We start from the raw sequence: 18,147 nt of genomic DNA, 5'->3' as shown, positions 1-18,147 counted from the left end.
AACCCTTCCAAAATGTAATTACTTCTCTTTTCAAAGTTCACTCTCCCTCCTAATTTATCAATTTCTGTCCATAAAATCACAGTTCCAGTAGTTACCCTAGTTAGAAACCTCAAAGCATTTTAGCTCCTTCTTACTTTCTCTTATCAGGTCCAATTGCCAAGTCCAAGTAACGCTCCACCACAAACTCTCAATATAATTATATTATAATATAATATAATCTTAGAACACTACTTCGATCATATCAGATCTGCTACTCTAAAATATTCAAGATCTTCCACATTCTAAAAACGAAATCCCCAGGAATTCCCTGGCCATCCAGCAGTTAGGATTCAGTGCTTTCACTGTCAGGGGCCTGGATTCAACCCCTGATCAGGGACCTAAAATCCCATGCACCAAGCAGCACAGCCAAAAAAAAAAACAGAAAAAAAAATTCCTTAGCCCAGCATTCAAAACCCTTTATCTCCTAAAATCTGACACCCAAATGTACGATCTCCAATTATGGGAGAAGAAAAACCAACAATACTTTATAGGCCATTAATTACTGGTTTCCCCTCAACAACTATTTGGGAGCATCATCTCTTTTCTTATACTCAGTCACCCTCAGGGCATTACTTTAAGTCTTAATTTACCAAAAACATGACCAGTGAGAAGCACCTGTCTCCTCTACTGTCTCCATACTACAAAGATAACTGTATTTGTATACTCAAACATTTCCGTTCTCTTGTTCAAAGCGAAACTGCTACACTTGTACTCTTGGCCTCATCTCCTACTAGACCTTGCTCTAGCAATTATCATCTTAAACTCCTGTATGAATTCAAGCTAAGGCAAATATGAGTTTCAGCTAAAAACAAGAATGGATAGGTACAGATTTTAGAATGGAGAGTATTGATTTTTTTTGTTAATACATTATGCTCCAAAGCCAGGCAAAAAAAATCACTGAAATAAGGAATAAAATAATAAAACTGCAATTTTTATATTTGTTAAAAAATTATTTAGAGGCAAAATACCAAAAAAAAAAAAGAAACTCTCAAAAATTAAAGCAAATTTTAAAAATCTGTGAGTACCTAAAAACGGCAAAACTGTATCAATAGATAACTAGAGGGTTAGAAGGGAGAAACAAGTGACAACTGAACCTTTAATATATCTTAACAAGGACTGTAAAATTAACTTAGTAAAGTATCAACTTCACTTACAATGTTTTAGAATCATAAGGTACAAAGAGCTTACACAGAAAAGCTCTCTCCTTCCTATGCCATCCTCTGCTTCACCTTCCCAGAAGCAACCTGGTAATTTCTCCTTTATTCTTGCTCACAGATATGCTAATATAAGCACTATGGTTGGTTATTACTTATATCTTTAACTTAAGTTGCTATTACTACTTTTAAATATTAACAAAATATAGCTCACATACAGTAACACACTTCTCACTAAGACCTATCTTGAAATATCAAGGCATCCTTACCAAGACACACATTACCTATAGACAAATTTAAAACAAACAAACAAACAAGGGGCTTCCTTGGTGGCTCAATGGTAACGAATCCATCTGCCAATGCAGGAGACACTTCAATCCCTGGTCCAGGAAGATCCCACATGCCACACAGCAACTAAGCCTGTGTACCACAACTATTAAGCCTGTGCTTCTGAGCCCAGGAACTGCAACTACCAAACCCACAAACTGCAACTACTGAAGTTCATGTGCCCTAGAGCTTGTGCTCTGCAATAAGAGAATCCACTGCAATGAAAAGCCCTCACACTGCAATGAAGAGTAGCCTCCATTCGTCCCCAACTAGAGAAAAGCACAGGAACTAAGACCCAGCATGGCCAAAATGTAAGTAAATAATAAATAAAATTATAAAATAAAAACAGTAAAACAAAGCTTTGCAGCTTAAAAAAAAAGGCAACCACATGAAACTGCCTCTAATAATTGGTGAAATATACTTTCCAAAGCCAAAAATGTCTCACCTAAAGAGAACAGGGTATGGATCATCCCTCTCTGGTGGACCAGTAATACGTGCCATTGTTGGGAAAGACTTAACAGGAGGCTGGATCATTGTATGAGGTGCAGTTTCCATTAAATGAAAAACTTCCTCTAAGAGGTTAATCAGCTTTTCTATTTCTCCTTCACTTATATTTGAGGATTCCAGAAGATCCATATCCATAGAAGCCTCTACCTCGTTTTCATATTCTGGGTTTGTTCTCTCAACTCCAGCATCTGTATCATGATCAGGTTCGCTGTGGTTAGGAACAGAAGTCGTCTTCTCTGCTAAATGGTCACCAAGTCTTTTAATCTCTGACAAAATTTCATAGAAATGGCATTTCTGAAGAATAGCTGAACCAGCAGTGACAACCCTCACAGTCTGATCTAAAAGTATGAGCTCCAGAAGTTTCTGATAGCCACTTTTTTCACTCTGCCTACTTCTCAAAAAAGCTTCCATTCCTTCTGTCATACTAATGACACTGTCCAAAGCTTTAAATGCATTTAACTTAAGGGAAGATGAGACATGATCAGCAAACAGGAGCTCAAATAAGCCACTGATCACTCCTGCTTGTAGCAGTCCCGTGACTCCTTGGGTCCCACATTCTGCTAGTGAGGACACTAATTTGGTCCCAGCTTTGAGCTGTCGGACATTTAAGGCAATGGGTTGGCGAAGGGCTACTTGTAAATTTAAAGCTTGCATGGTCCAGTCTATCAACTGGCCAAGAGCATCTTGTTTTGTGTTTTTCAACTGCAAATAACTTAGTCCTTTTATTATTAAACTTGGAATTTCTTCTAAAGCTGTTACCCATTTTGCACCTCTATCTTCTTGATACAAATCCAACAGTTCAGTTAACTTCACTGAGGCTTCTACTGCCCCTGAGTTTTCTTTATCTGGACCTTGATCCTTCATCCTACTGATTTCGATTTCAAAGGTAGTCTTGTACGGACAGCTGAAGTGTAAGAGTGGTACCAGCTCCCTATCATATGGGTCATATGTCATAGGAGGGACTGAAGCTAAGTCTTCAGCAGTGTATTCGACATCGAAGTTTGGATACTTGAATGTTTCACGTTCCAAGTCAGCAATTCCATCTTCATCACTGGAAATCTGCTCATAACCATCATCCCCTGAAAATCAGTTTAAATAATACTTAGTTGTTACATCATTGTTGTTTACTACAAAACAATCTGGTTACTCAAAATAAATTATTTAGTAACATGGCAAAAATATGAAAAGTAATGATCCTATCAACAGTATTAACTTCTGCCTCAATATCTTATCAACACTTATTAACATTTTATAACTCCTAATAGAACAATTACAGAGAAACTTCATAAGCAAAGTCTTCTATTATATCTGTTCAGCTTTACAATAACTCTGCTATAAATCTTTTCCTCATAGAACTAAAATCAGAAATGTCTCAAAAAAATAAAAAAGAACCAAAAATACCTCTCAGGAGGGAAGAAATTAAGCTTGCCTTGTGAGAGAGTATTTTTAAGATGGAAAAAATGAATTGATGGGCCAAAATTATTAAATTAACTAAGACTTAATACTGTAATTACCAAGTTACACCAAATATTGTCAGGAAAAGCATTCTAGAATTTCATATTCCTTCACTTCTACTACTCTGTGTTTACCTGTTACCCAGTTCCCAGTTCTGTATCATGTTTTTATGGAAAATGTTTATAAAAGTACCCATCTTTGCCAAAACAGAGTTTTCATATCATGACACGTGCAGCTTTTCCCTCTATTCAGTAATAGAAGACTAGAGACAGAAAATCTGTTAGTTTTAAATACAACTGTTACCTGGCTGTGGTAAAACAGAGATGAGTAACAACAGCCTAAGAAAGAAAAGGAAATGTTTCCACGGTACTCCTCCAATAACAGCCCTCTATGGACATTCTTAAGCTCTAAACAACTTAGCCACAGCAATACACTCATATTTGAAAAGAAAGGGCCTAAAACACGAGGACGGGGGAGCCTGGTGGGCTGCCGTCTATGGGGTCGCATAGAGTCAGACACAACTGAAGTGACTTAGCAGCAGCAGCAAAGAGACTTGATTCGAGACTAACCCCCAGATGTCTTTTGGTAAGAATCAAATTAACCAGCCTCATTCTCTTATCCTCTCTAAAAATGTCCTCTGATCAACAAAGCCTGCCTGAAATCTAACTACTACCAAATGCAGTAAATCTAAAATTTATTAGATTTATTGGTATCCTAGAAATGGGGTCAGTTAAAAGAGTTATCACTCAATAACTCAATTACTTGTATTTTGTAAAAGGGCCCCTATAATACTGAAATGGTTCTCATTCTCATGTAGACTGACTCTCCTCTTTAATATCTTATAGAACAAAGCAGATGATCTGTCATTTTACATAAATACTTTAACATTACACTCCATTTACTCAACAAATTAAGAGTCAATTAGCTTGAACAGCTCTTTTTGCTTTCAAAGGAAAAATAAGACCGAACTAAAAGACTGATCAGGCTGCCTTATGTCCTTCTGTAATTAAGATTTTTTTCTCCTTGTGCATGTCTAATAATAATTAGATATTATTATTCAGCCAAAATATTGAGGTGACAGAAATCTTTGGGGATTCTAGGCAGCTTAAAACACCACTCCTCTGAAGACAGATCACCAAATCCCTAATCACCATGTATTTGCTGCATATCCTCGCTTCCCTGGGAAAAGCCAATGGTATCAAGGGGAAGCTGATACCACAGCAAGGCAAACAGAATCTCTCTCCCAGAAAACTGGAAATGGATCTGAGACACAGTCAGGCAGTTTAAATTGGTTGGTTAAAGAGAAGATATTAAAGATGTGGGGTAACTAGAGACATAATAGTTAGTTAAAAAAAAAAAACACCTAAATTCATTTTTCTAACTAAATAACAGATAAACAAAGCAAAGCAAAGATGGAAATCCTCAAGTCTAGTCAAGTCTCAAGGCCCAGCTGACTCTTGGGTTTCTTGAAAGCCACTTGTGTCAGCTATAAATTTTTCTGCATTGCTAAAAGCTACATCAAGCTAGTTTCCAGCACTTAAAAGCAAGAAGTCCTAGCTAATTCACCCACCTTCACCTTCTTCATCTTCTTCACCTTCTTCCTCTTCATCCTCCTCTTCCTCCTCAGGGATACTATCTACTGTATGGCGATCATCTTCATCCTCATCCTCTTCTTCCTCTACATCCACATCATCTTCATCATCTTCTCCTTCTTCTTGCTGTTCCTCTTCTACCTCTCCTTCATCAGAATATTGACTTTCCTGGGGAACAGAATTCCGATCAGGAGAAATGGGTTCAAAGTAATCTTCTCTATGAGGAGCATCCTCTTCCTTGTCACCAGACACTGAAAAATTGATATTTAAGGCACAGATTATTTTAACTATTTAAATAATAAGAGGCAGAAGGACTGGATATTGTAACTATTTAATATTTTGGATGATTTAGCTCATAAACACACTTTAAAAAAAAGTGGTAGAATTACATGCTCTTAAAAAATATTAAGAGTAAACACTGCACAATTTTCTAGAGTGTGAATTAACAAAGTATGCTATTTTATGTTTTTACACAATAATCCTCTTTTTTAGCTATTAAGTAACTACAGATTTTTATCTCTTCCAATACATACAGGTTATTTTTACTGGTGCTTCTCTATACTGTCATTATAGTACATTAACATTTTATTTTCAAAGCAATGTTGCTTCAGTTTCAAATGAATTAACTGATTTCTCTTTTAAACAAATTCACTTGCCAACAACAATAACAATAAAAAAAAAACCCACAAGAAAACACTGCTCAGAATGGGGGTGGGGGACATTCATCAAGATTTGATTACCAGCATCTATTTTTTTTCCTCTAATAAAAAAGTACTATTATATTACCATTAATCAAGAGAGGAAAAAATATTATTATTTCTACCTGGCAACGGCATGGGATCATCTTCATCATCATCAGGGGGCGGGGGTCCTGGTGGAGTTCTTGGTCCCCTTGGCTGTGGTCTTGGAGGGCTTCCATTAAACTGATCTTCTTTCTCTCCATCAGCTGATTTTATTAGAAAAAGAAAAAGAACTTTAAAATTATTAAAGTTAGTAATATAAATACATGACAGAATTGCCATTGATCATTTGGGTTTTCATCCTCAGAATTTATTAACTTTTTTGTTCCTGATGTCTAACAGAAATTTTGCTAATCAGTTTATATTGGGAAAGTTAAAATTTCTGACATCCCATACACCAAAATATAATGTACGGAACTCTTAGGAATTATCCCAGAGAAATGGAGACTTATTTTCTTGCAGGAAGATGTACACAAATGCTCATAAATAACTTTATGTGCTAAAGTCAAAAACTAGAAACTTACCTAAATGTCCTTCAATCACTGAACAGTTAAATAATACATCCATACTATTTATTACTACTCAGCAACAATAAAGAATGATCTGATACACAGAGAAAGTAGATAAATTTCAAAGAAATTACAGTGAATGAAAAAAGCCAATCTTAAAAAGATCCCAACTTCATGATTCCATTTTGTAACATTTATGAAATAATACAATTACAGAGACAGAGAATAATGATTGCCAAAAATAGGTATAGGTGGGATGAGTGTGGCTAGAAAGGGGTAACACCAGGGAATACTGTGATAGTACAATCAAGCATCTTAATTGCAATGATGGGTATGCAAAAGTATACATGACATAAAATTACACACAGCTACACATATATACACACACACACATGCACAAATACATATACAAACTGGTGAATGTGAACAAGCTCTGCAGACTGTAACAATGCCAATATTGTCTTGATATTGTACTAGAGTTGTCAAAGATGTTAACTAGGGGAATCTGGGAGGAGTGCACAGGACTTCCCTACACATTTCTTTGCAGCCTTCTATAAATCTGTAACTATTTCAAAACAAAAAGTTAAAAACATGCACACATATATAAATGCAATATATGAGCTCAGATGTCCATTTTAAAGCAAGTAAGAGCGAAGTCAGTCAGAGAGAGAAAGACAAATGTCGTATGATATTGCTTGTGTGTGGGATCTAAAAAAAATTACACAAATGAACTTATTTATAAAACAGAAATAGATACATATGTAGAAAACAAACTTATGGCTACTGGAGGAAATGGCTTATGGCTACTGGAGGGAATGGAGCGGGGATAAACTGGGAGACTGGGATTGACACATACACACTAGTAAATATGAAACAAGTAACTAGTAAGGGCCTATCACAGCACAGGGGACTCTACTCAGTTCTCTGTATCAGCCTATATGGGAGAAGAATATAAAAAAGAGTGGAAATACATATAACTGATTCACTTTGCTGTATATCTGGAACTAACACAACACTGTAAATAGAAATTATACTCCAGTAAAATTTTCTTTAAAAGTCAGTAAATTTTTTTCCACTTCTCTTTATTTGATGTACAGCTGATTAACAATGCCATGTTAATTTTGCTGTACAGCAAAGTGACTCAGTTTTACACATTCTTTTTTATATTCTTTCCCATTATGGTTTATCTCATATTGAATGTAATTCCTTGTGCTATACAGCGGAACCTTATTGTTTATCCGTTCTATATGTAATAGTTTGTATCTACCCCTAAACTCTCACTCCATTCCTCCCCAAACCTGCTTCCCCACTTGGCTACCACAGAGCTGCTCTCTGAATCTGTGTGTTTCTGCTTGGTAGACAGGTTCCTTTGTGTCAAGTTTTCATTCCAGATATAAGTGATATCATGTGGTATTTGTCTCTGACAAGTCAGTAGACTACCCTGTGATAAGACTACAATAGAAAATAAAATGAAACTACAAGCTTAGGAAAGATAATATTAGTAAACCTTTAGCTAGACTCACTGAGGAAAAAAAAGAGAGAACTCAAGCAAAATCAAAAATGAAACAGGAGATATTACAACTAATACCACTTAAATACAAAGGATCATAAGAACCTACTATAAACAATTATACACCAACAAATTAGACAACCTAGAAGAAATGGATATAGCCCTAGAAACATACAACCTACCAAGACTGAATCATGATTAAACAAAATATCTGAACAGACCAATTACTATAAGGAGATTGAATCACTAATCAAAAACCTCCCCAAAACAAAAGTCTAGAACCATATGGCTTTACTGATGAATTCTACCAAATGTTTAAAGAAGAATTAATACCAATTCTTCTCAAAGCTTTCTAAAACTCATCTGCAAGGCCAGCATGACTAATACCAAAACTAGACAAGGGTGTCTCAAGAAAACAAACTTGTGTCAGCGTGCTCAGTCGCTCAGTCACGTCTGACTCTTTGTGACCTCATGGACTGCGGTCCACCAGTCTTCTCTGTCCATGTAATTTTCCACGCAAGGAATACTGGAGCAGGTTACCATTTCCTTCTCCAGGGGATCTTCCCAACCCAACAATAAAACCCGTGTTTCCTGCTTCCCAAGCAGATTCTTTATCACTGAGAAGCCCAAAAAGAAAGTTACATTCTCCAATTTAAAATAAATAAGTTAAAAATAAAAGAGAAAGGTACAGGTCAATATCCCTGATGAACATACATGCAAATATCCTCAATAAACTATCAGCAAGCCTAATTCTGTAGCACACTAAAAGGATCATACACCATGATCCTGTGAGATTTATTCCAGGGATGCAAGGGAGGTTTAGCATCTGCCCATTAGTCAACGTGGTATGTTAACAAAATGAAGGATCAAAGTCATACGATCATTCTCAACAGATACAGTAAAATAATTTGACAAAACTGAAATCAATTTAAGATAATCACTCCCAACAAAGCAGGCACCGAGGGATTGTGCCACACCACGTGTGTGCTCTTGGCAGTTCAGTCGCCTCCAACTCTGTGACCTGATTTTTAGAAGTTCACTATATGCCACTTTACATTTACAAAAACTTTATGTTAGCACCTGTTTTCACTAACCAAATAACCTTTGCAGTGAGCTGTTATAGAGGGATCATAACCCCAAAAAAGTCAGAGTGGTACCACCAAGCTCCTTCCCCAGCAACTACACTTAGCGTCTCAGCATTAAGCCACCACAGCTTTGAATTATGTCTGTGAGCATCTGTGCTTTATTCCAATTGACTTTGTACATCCAGTAGCAAGATGTGTCCTAAGGTAATTGTTTCTTCACTTTATATCATTCTGGCTTACAAAAGGTTTCACAGGAACACACTTTCAGAGAGCAGGGAAAACGTGTATAATATATAGAAAACCCTACAGATTCCATTGGACTTCCCAGGTGGCTCCATGGTAAAGAATTCACCTGCCAATGTAGGAGACACAGGTTCGATCCCTGGGTCGGGAAGATTCCCTAGAGAAGGAAATGGCAACCTACTCTAGTATTCTTGCCTGGAGAATCCCATGGACAGAGGAGTCTGGCAGGCTACAGTCCATGGAGTCACAAGAGTCGGATATATCTGAAGACTCCATCAAAAACCTATTAGAACAAACAAAAGGTACATGGAACGATGCTCAACATCATTAATTAACATGGAAACGCAAGTCAAAACCATAATGAGGTATCACTTCACACCTGTCAGAATTTGTTGCTTTTTTAGTCTCTAAGTTGTGTCCAACCCTTTGCTACCCCATGTACTGTAGCCCACCAGACTCTTCTGTCCATGGGATTTCCTAGGCACAGATACTGGAGTGGGTTGCCATTTTCTTCGCCAGGGGATCTTCCCAATCCAGGGATCAAACCCACATCTCCTGCTTGGCAGGTGGATTCTTTTACCACTAGGCCACCAGGGAGTGACTATTACCAAAAGACTAGAAATAACAACTGTTGGTGAAAATGTGGAGAAAAGGAAATCTTCGTGTACTGCTGGTGAGAAGGTAAACTGGTGCTGCTAATAAAAGAAAAACAGTATGAAGGTTCCTCAAAAAATTAAAAGTAGAACCAACATAATGATCCAGCAATTCCATTTCTGAGTATTTACCCCAGAAAATAAAAATGGTAATTTGAAAAGGTATATGCACTCCCATGTCCACTGCAGCATTATGTACAGTAGCCAAGAAACAAGGTAAACGTCTATCAACAGATGACAGACTGAAGACAATGTGGAAGGTGTGTATGTGTTATTCCATACACATATTAGTACAATGGAATATTACTCAGCCATAAAAAAAGGAAAGAAATCTTGCCATCTGCAACAACATGGACCTCAAGGGCATTATGCTCTGTGAAATAAATCAGACCGAGAAAGCCAAATACTATATGATCTCTCTTAAATGTGCAAGATAAAAAAAAAGTAAGTTTAAAAAGAACACCAATAACAAGCTCATAGACACAGAGATTGGTTGGTGGTTTCCAGAGGGTGGGGGGTGGGGGTGGGTGAAATGGATAACTGTTTTTGTTTTATATAAATAAAATTTACAAAAAAGACCAAAGATACAAATACAAGTAAAATATACTTCTCTGCCCACAAAAAGCTCACAGTCTAGAAAAAAAGACAAATGAGCACAGAAGAATGAAGGCTACAAAGAAAAGTGAAATATTAACTGTGCTTAGCAGATAAGATCCAAGAAAAAAGATTAAACTATAGTGTGTGTCCATCATCAAAGACAAAGACCTCACACTACAGTATTATATAAGGATTAAGAAAAACAATGGTCATTTTATTTGTGCTCATAAAATGCTAACTATAAAGCAAACTATTTTTCCCTATGACCTCAACTGTAATTTCAAAATGTATTCCCAAATCTCCTTAGTTCCACTAGTTCAATCTCCTTCTTACAATGAGTAATACCAAATGAGGAAACCAGACCCTGGAAAACATAAGCCTAATTGCCTACTTTATATAAGGAAAGTCAATGAAGTTTATCAGAAGGCTTATGCTTTGTTTTGTTTCAGGCGGGTGGGTGGGTTTGTGGGGGCGTTTTCTGGGAGCCATGCTTCATTGTATGTGGGATCTTACCTCCCCAATCAGAAACTGAACCCTAAAAAAATAAAAAATAAAAAAAGAAACTGAACCCTTGCCACCTACACTGAAAGTACAGAGTCTTAATCAGTGGACTGCCAGGGAAGTCCCTAGAGTTTTTATTTTCCCAAAAGGGGAAAATCTCCTTTAGCTAAGATTTAGACATATAAAGAAATCTGATAAAAGAAATGCCATTAACACATACCAAATTTATTGCCTATTTCTTTTTTTTAATAAACAATAAACATTTATTTCGTGTACTTCTGAAGGCCAAGGAGTCTGACATCTGATGCCAGCATGCTCGTGTTTTATGAGAGCTCTCTTCCTGGTGTGCAGACAACTGCCTTCTGGCATGTGTCCTCACATGCCAGAAAGAGGAAGCTCTGGCCCCTCTTCCTCTCTTTTTTTTAATACTATTTATTTGGCTTCACCAGGCCTTAATTGTGCCATGTGGGATCTTTAGTTGCAGCATGAGAACTCTTAGTTGTGGCTTGTGGGATCTAATTCCCTGACCAGGCATCCAACCCAGGTTCCCTGCACTGGGCACACACAGTCTTAGCCACTGGACCACCAAGGAAGCCCCATTCTCTAATTCTTTGAGAGATAATTTACATAGTAAATCACAAATAACCATGGATTCTATTATCATTTATATATTTTAAAGAAACAAACAAAAAACTCAGATTAAAAAAGCATTTTTGGAAAGTACAGGAAGAAAATAAAATGCAACCACTTCAGCAGAAAAAGAAACTCTTCTAAGAAAGAATGGAAGACTGACAGATAACTTGTCAAGCCTTAAACAAGGTTCAAAAGATACAAGAGTTCTTTGAGTTACCTTTCCCACTGTACTGAAAGACAGTTTCAATGATAAAACCAAATTTAAAATTCTCACCATGCTTTGGATTCCTTTTCACATTTGGCTGTGGCTGGGGAGGTGGTGGAGGTGGAGGTGGAGGTGGAGGGGAATCTCTGTCATGACTGATGACTCTGTCCACTGATCCATATATTGCCAGCGTCAGACAGTTGTACCAGCCTCTCAGCACCAAACCATCAGTATTCACCTGATTTGGTGGGAGGGGGATAGGGGAAGAGATATCTTTCAAATTAATGTTTTAATATGTCAGAAGTAAACTGGTATCAAATTACTCTGTGGGTTCAACTAATATCTAAAAGCATGCTGAAAACGCAAAGATCAGTATTGGTGGAAATTCACCCTGAGGCACAACTTTTACATGGCCCTCTAGAGTTATCATATCTAAAACTGTCTCAAGACTATATCTCCTCAGTCCTAAACTTTAGGTCAATTCTATTCAAAAAGCATAACCAGATTCCTAACCAAGAGAAGAGAAATAAAAAGGAAATTAGAAGGGAGTTACTGCCAATTAATAAATTAAACCCAAATAGTTACATGGGTCATGAAGATACACAAAAGTACAAATTGTGTCCAGTCTCAAGAATTATAAAGCCCATAAAATTATATGGCATTCTTTTTATTAATAAATGTCCAACTCATACATGCAAATCAGGTATATTCTATGTACCCATCCCGCACTTAAAAAGTAAGGGTAACCAGAGGCATTAAACAAATTATTTTTGCAAAGACACTTTATCCTAAAAAGATCAAAGACTTTATCAAGGCCATTAACTCTCAATATTTCCTTATAAAATAATTTTAAATTTTTCAGAGCTTATCTACCAACAACAGAAATATTAACAACAAATAAGAAAATGAGAGTGTCAGCAGGAAAACCCCGAAACCAAAGTCCCTGACTTCGGAGTTCTTCTCCCACTCTGTAATGTTGAGTAAAGATGAAATAATAAGTGGTAATGGGATCCTTTCTAGAGAAAGAAATTACTATTTTCCTTGCTCATCTTAGCAAACTCCAGCAAAGGGACCAGAAGTAAGGCTCAAAGATTATACCCATGGACTGACAGACTCTGAACAGAAAAATCACTAGAAAGAAGACAGAGATAGAGAACATGATTTTTAGTCTAAACAACGTGCAGAATATTAAGTACTCCTTCACCAAAAACAAACAGCAAGCTGAATAGTCCCATACTAGATCATCATTATAGTTAAGACTTTGGCTCTTTCATGATTCAGATCTTTTAGATGCTTTTAGAATGGCATTTCGTATCAAGAAAAAAGACACACTTCTGATATGCAAGGAAGAAGTATGAAATATGAATTTTTAAAAAGACACCTTAATTAAGATACAATGGTGTTTAATAATTTACCTGCCCATCATCTTCAAAATTCACCCACCTAAATGAAAAGAAGGAAAAGCAGATGCTGGCTTTTTCCTGACCCAAGTATGAAGTTAGAATGAAGAGCTACATAGGGTAAATAATAGCATTACAATATTTTTGCTCCATTTGAAAACAGCTTCTGGAATACAAAGGAATCAGACAAGAAATGATGAAATTCTGCAGAACTAGAACTAAATAAGCTAACATTCTGCATCACTGGGTTTATCTGGATCAAAAACTCTGAATGGAGGTGAGAACAATAGCAGTAACAAGCTGAAAACTGACTTCCACAATTACCTTTGAGTTGGGTCTAAAGATAATGGAAGTATTCTCATCATATTCCAGGCTGTTAACAGAGGAGAAACAAATACACAGGTTCAAACACTGAACATCACAGTTCATGAAGATTCAAATATTTCAATCAAACACTAGATTTTTATTTTAATAAACTACAAAGTTTGGGTTTAATTTACTCCCCACAAAATGATATCAAGTATAAAACAAACCCCCCAGATTCTAGTTCAGTTGCTTTCAGGTGAGTGCAGATGTCAAGGTTTGTTTAAAAGCACCGCATGTAATTCTACCACACAGCCAGATCAGAGGTCCATAGCCCTATAGTCTTCAAAAAGAATGCATACCAGGATTAAAGCTTTTAAAAAGCACCTATTTTATCAGGTAGGTACCAACTTAAAAAAAACATTCTATATATTAAAAATTAGCTACATCAGATTACCTAGGCTCCCTTCATTTAAAAAAAAAGGTTAAATTATCAATGTAATTTAATAATAAATGAATGGAGAATCAATAAAAGAATAAGCAAAGTCTAAAAAATTTACTTTCTGACAGGGATAGGAAAATCTCCATTTTTAAGCTGCCTTTAAAATTTTTTATTTTATAAATGAGTAAAACCATTTAATGGTTAATTAATCTGCAGATATGAAAACAACCAGTGTTAATTATACCTAGTCAGTATGCATTAAATTATTCAAAGTAGGGGTAGCTATTAATAAAATTCTCATTTTACAAAAATGCGGCTATGGAATTTTAAATTATGAAGCAGTGTGACGTAAAAACCACAGATAAAATCTCAATGCATTTATAGAGGGTTTTAAGAATCAAAAAGTAATATTTTCCAAATTACAAGGTTATTACCAAATCATGTGATATGTATCAGAAATGCATACACCAATAAAAATCAAACAAAAGATGGCTAATGTTTCACGCATTTAAAGTTTTATTTTATAAATAAACACAACTTGTTCTTAGGAGCGTGACATTTCCTTAATATTGTCAACTGTTAAAATTAAACCAAATTCTTGGGTCTACTATCATATATAGCCTTTTCTTCTACCAAAAGAATAAAAAGGTTTCACTTACTAACTTATGAGTGTCTGGAGAGATTACCTAGTAAGTACATACCTTCCCAACCTATCGAAAGAACAAAAAGGTTTTGCTTACTAACTTATGAATGTCTGGTGAGATTACCCAGTAAGTACATACCTTCCCAGCCTATCGAAAACCGGGGCACTTGGTTTGCTGACATTGTTAAAGAATAAGTCTAACTGAAATGTATGCGGTGAGGTCTCCCTGTGAATGAAACAAAGGAGAAACATCAGCCTTTATACTAACCAGTTCCTAAACTAAAACAAAAAACAAAGTAAGTACAACTTTAAGAGCAAGTCTAGAATTAAGATAAAATATTCCCAATATTTAAATAAAACACAGAGTTAACTGCAATATTTCCTGTCATTTTATTCACAATCCAATTCTCAAGTAGTCAACTATTCACTTTGAGTATTACTGAGAAGTTTTTAGCCATCAAGTATCTTTTGCCTGCTGCTTGGACCATTCTAAAACACACAGACATTTAAATTTTTTTACACATTTTAATAGAAAATGCTAATTAATCAAGATATATAGTTTTTTATTCTTTATATTATTATTTTATTAGCAAAAAAGAATCAGGAGTTAACTTAAAGTTGTAAATAATAATTACATTTAATTTCAGCTTAACCCATATTCATACAGGACTATAATAATTTGAACATCAGAGCCCTAAACTGTGACTTAAAGCTTAAACTCCAATTTGTATAGCATTAATTTACATAAATCTTTTTTTATAGACTTACCTAGTAGAGTTTAAAGCCTATTTAATTTGCATTAGAATGAAATCTTACTATATACCCTTGGCTGAAATTCCTTTGCCTTAACTAAAATCAGTTTTTAGACAACACATACTTTGTTTATTCACAAAAAATCTAAATGATAAAAAGTGTAATGCCCAAAGTACTATGGAAGAGATTCTCTTATGTATTTCTGGTAGAAATACAAACAGGTACAACCATTCTGAAAGACAATATGGCAATACAACTCAGGAGACTGAGAAAATGCTCACACCATTTAATCTAAAAATACTTTTCATTACAAAGTGTTTCTATGGAAACACTGACATACAAAGTTTTTTTTTTTCAAGAGGAGATTCATTATACTAAAAATCTGAAAACTAAAAACCATCTAACAGCCCCCACTTTAGGAACTAGCCAAATAAATGACAGTACAGTAATTTGTTAAGATTATGCAGTCATTAGAAATCATATTTTCAAATAAATTTAAATGCAGTGAAGTACTCCTGACATAATGTTAAATGAAATAAAGGAATACACAGAACAGTGCACGCCTGGGTCAGAACAGCATCATGCACTTTATCTCACCCTAATTCAACCGTACGTGCTCAACAACTCCAGTCTCTCTCCTCCTACCATTTGGCTTATAACCAGACCCTGGCCTCCAAAAGGAGAGGAAAATGGGTTGAAATGCAAATTATTTCCTCTGGAGGCAAAAAAGATTCACGTCCTGGTCGCTGAAATGAATTCACGTAGTCTGACTTTACAAGATTTTCACCTTAAAAATTGTTGACTCTAAAACCTAATCTCACATAAGATATACCTATCCTCCCCCCAAAATATATACATATACATACATATATACATACACACATACAAATGCTTCACATCACCTGGGAAGCCCCCTCAAATGCTCACATATAAATTTAAAAACATAGGACATCAAAATGCTAAGCTTCTCTCAGAATAGAGGGATTGTAAGGATTTTAATTTTACCTTACACAGTTCTGAATTTTGTAATGAGAGTATGATCATAAAGTGTGCTGCACAAACATATGACCTCTAACATTAACTTTCAACCCTGAGATTCCAGGCTTCCCAATATCTTATTGGGTCGGCCAAAAAGTTCTTCCAGGTTTTTCCATAAAATGTAGTAGAAAAACCTGAAAGAACATTTTGGCCAAATCAATACATCTGTATTACTGAATTAGTAATGGTTTATGGTTTATAACATCTTATGGTTTATAACATATTGTGTATAACACTGTTTCTGGTAACAATTTCATGTTTGGAATTATTAAAACATGAACAGTCATTTATTCCCAGCTAAGAAAAAGGAGAGAGAGAAGAGGGGAAATGTAATGCTCTTACCCACTGCAGCTAATGACAAGAGATCCATTTTGCCCGCTGTTACAGCCAGCCTCCAAAATAGACCCCAAAGACTCCCGCTTCCTGACAGTCACCCCCCTGTATAGTTCCCTCCTACACTGTACCCGCAGAATATGTAGTCAACAGAATACAGTAAAAGCAGTTATATGGAAGTATGTGACATATGCTATTTCTGATATTAAGTTACAAATACAGTGACTGTGGCTTCCTTCTTGGGCATGCTCTCTCACTCTCATTCTTGGATCACTCACCCTGGAAGAACCCATGCTGTGACACAGCGACCCACAGAAAGGATCTCCTGGCAAACAACTGAAGGTCTCCTGCCAACAATCATGTGAGTGGGCTTCTAAAATTCCCCAGCCTCAGTCAAATCTGAGACTGCAACCCGAGGCCTATAACTTGGTTATAACCTCATGAGGGAACCTGAGCCAAGCAAGCAGCACCCAAGTTCCTGACCCTCAGAAATAGTGGGGGATTAAGTTGCTAAATTTGCTGAGGTTTGTTACACAGCAGCAGGTAACAATAGCGCCTTCTTGCCCCAAAGCAGTGCAATTAGAGAAGTCGGCTGGATACTCTATCATTACTCCATCTTTCTCATTCTACTTTCTAGGAAAAGTAGAAAGAAACACAAGAAAACAGGAGTTTTTATTCCCTTACACGTGGCAAAAAAGTTAACTATAATGATCTGTCATATAAACATTAATCATTCTTATTGCTTTGTTTTTATGTTTTACCTTTGAATGACCTGAAAACACCTGAAGAATTTTATATCCACTCTACAAACAACAAACTACTTTTCACAACTATGAAGAAATGAGCCCTTAACTTTGAGTCTGTACTGTACCAGCCACTACTACATAGTTGGCTTAACTCTTTCATGTAACAGAAACTGAGCTATCAAAGCATGGACATGTCACAATGCGGCATTGATACCTAGGCTATAAGCTAAGAACCCACCGATATATTTATTACACATATTTATGCTTCCATAACCAAAATTTAGCTTTTATCTCCAATTCATGTAATTAAAATCAAAAGATGATGATGATGATTCACGTTATAACAAAGATCAAATTCCTCTGTTTTGTGTCAGTTGTTAAAGTTATCAACAACTCCACATTAGGGAGTTCCCTGGCAGTCCAGGGGTAAGAACTTTCACTGCCATGACCTGGGTTCAATCCCTGGTCAAGGAACTAAGTTCCTGCAAGCCTCACAGCAAAACCAAAAAAAAAAAAAGGAATAATTAAAAAAAACAACTCCACATTAGGAACAATGTCTTACATTTGGTTTCTTTCCCACAGACCTTAAAAAAGAGAAATGATGCTCAAGTAACTACTTGCTCAGTACAACTAATGGCTAACGTGAAGCTACATATTTACAAAAAGACACATGTATCAGGCTAAGATGATCACCAATAAGGCATGAAAACTAACACTATAATATAAAAAATGTAACATA

At 36.0% G+C, this 18,147-nt stretch overlaps 1 protein-coding gene across 4 annotated transcripts in view; it reads right to left on the bottom strand.

Annotated features, from left to right (window-relative positions):
• The window catches only part of VIRMA (vir like m6A methyltransferase associated), a 59,922-nt gene that overhangs the window by 28,240 nt on the left and 13,535 nt on the right, over positions 1-18,147 (bottom strand). For all 4 annotated transcript variants that reach the window (XM_069600619.1, XM_069600620.1, XM_069600622.1 and 1 more), the window contains 6 exons: positions 14,678-14,764; positions 13,475-13,523; positions 11,820-11,988; positions 5,898-6,020; positions 5,053-5,325; positions 1,966-3,106 (listed from right to left, as the gene is read on the bottom strand). In XM_069600619.1, the coding sequence (XP_069456720.1) occupies positions 1,966-3,106; positions 5,053-5,325; positions 5,898-6,020; positions 11,820-11,988; positions 13,475-13,523; positions 14,678-14,764 (1,842 nt within the window). The remainder of the gene's footprint in view (positions 1-1,965; positions 3,107-5,052; positions 5,326-5,897; positions 6,021-11,819; positions 11,989-13,474; positions 13,524-14,677; positions 14,765-18,147) is intronic.

Source organism: Ovis canadensis, chromosome 9, assembly GCF_042477335.2.
Source record: "Ovis canadensis isolate MfBH-ARS-UI-01 breed Bighorn chromosome 9, ARS-UI_OviCan_v2, whole genome shotgun sequence".
Taxonomy (NCBI): Eukaryota; Metazoa; Chordata; class Mammalia; order Artiodactyla; family Bovidae; genus Ovis; species Ovis canadensis.
The sequence above is the reverse complement of the archived record's forward strand: the minus strand, read 5'-3'. Positions and strand labels throughout refer to the sequence as shown.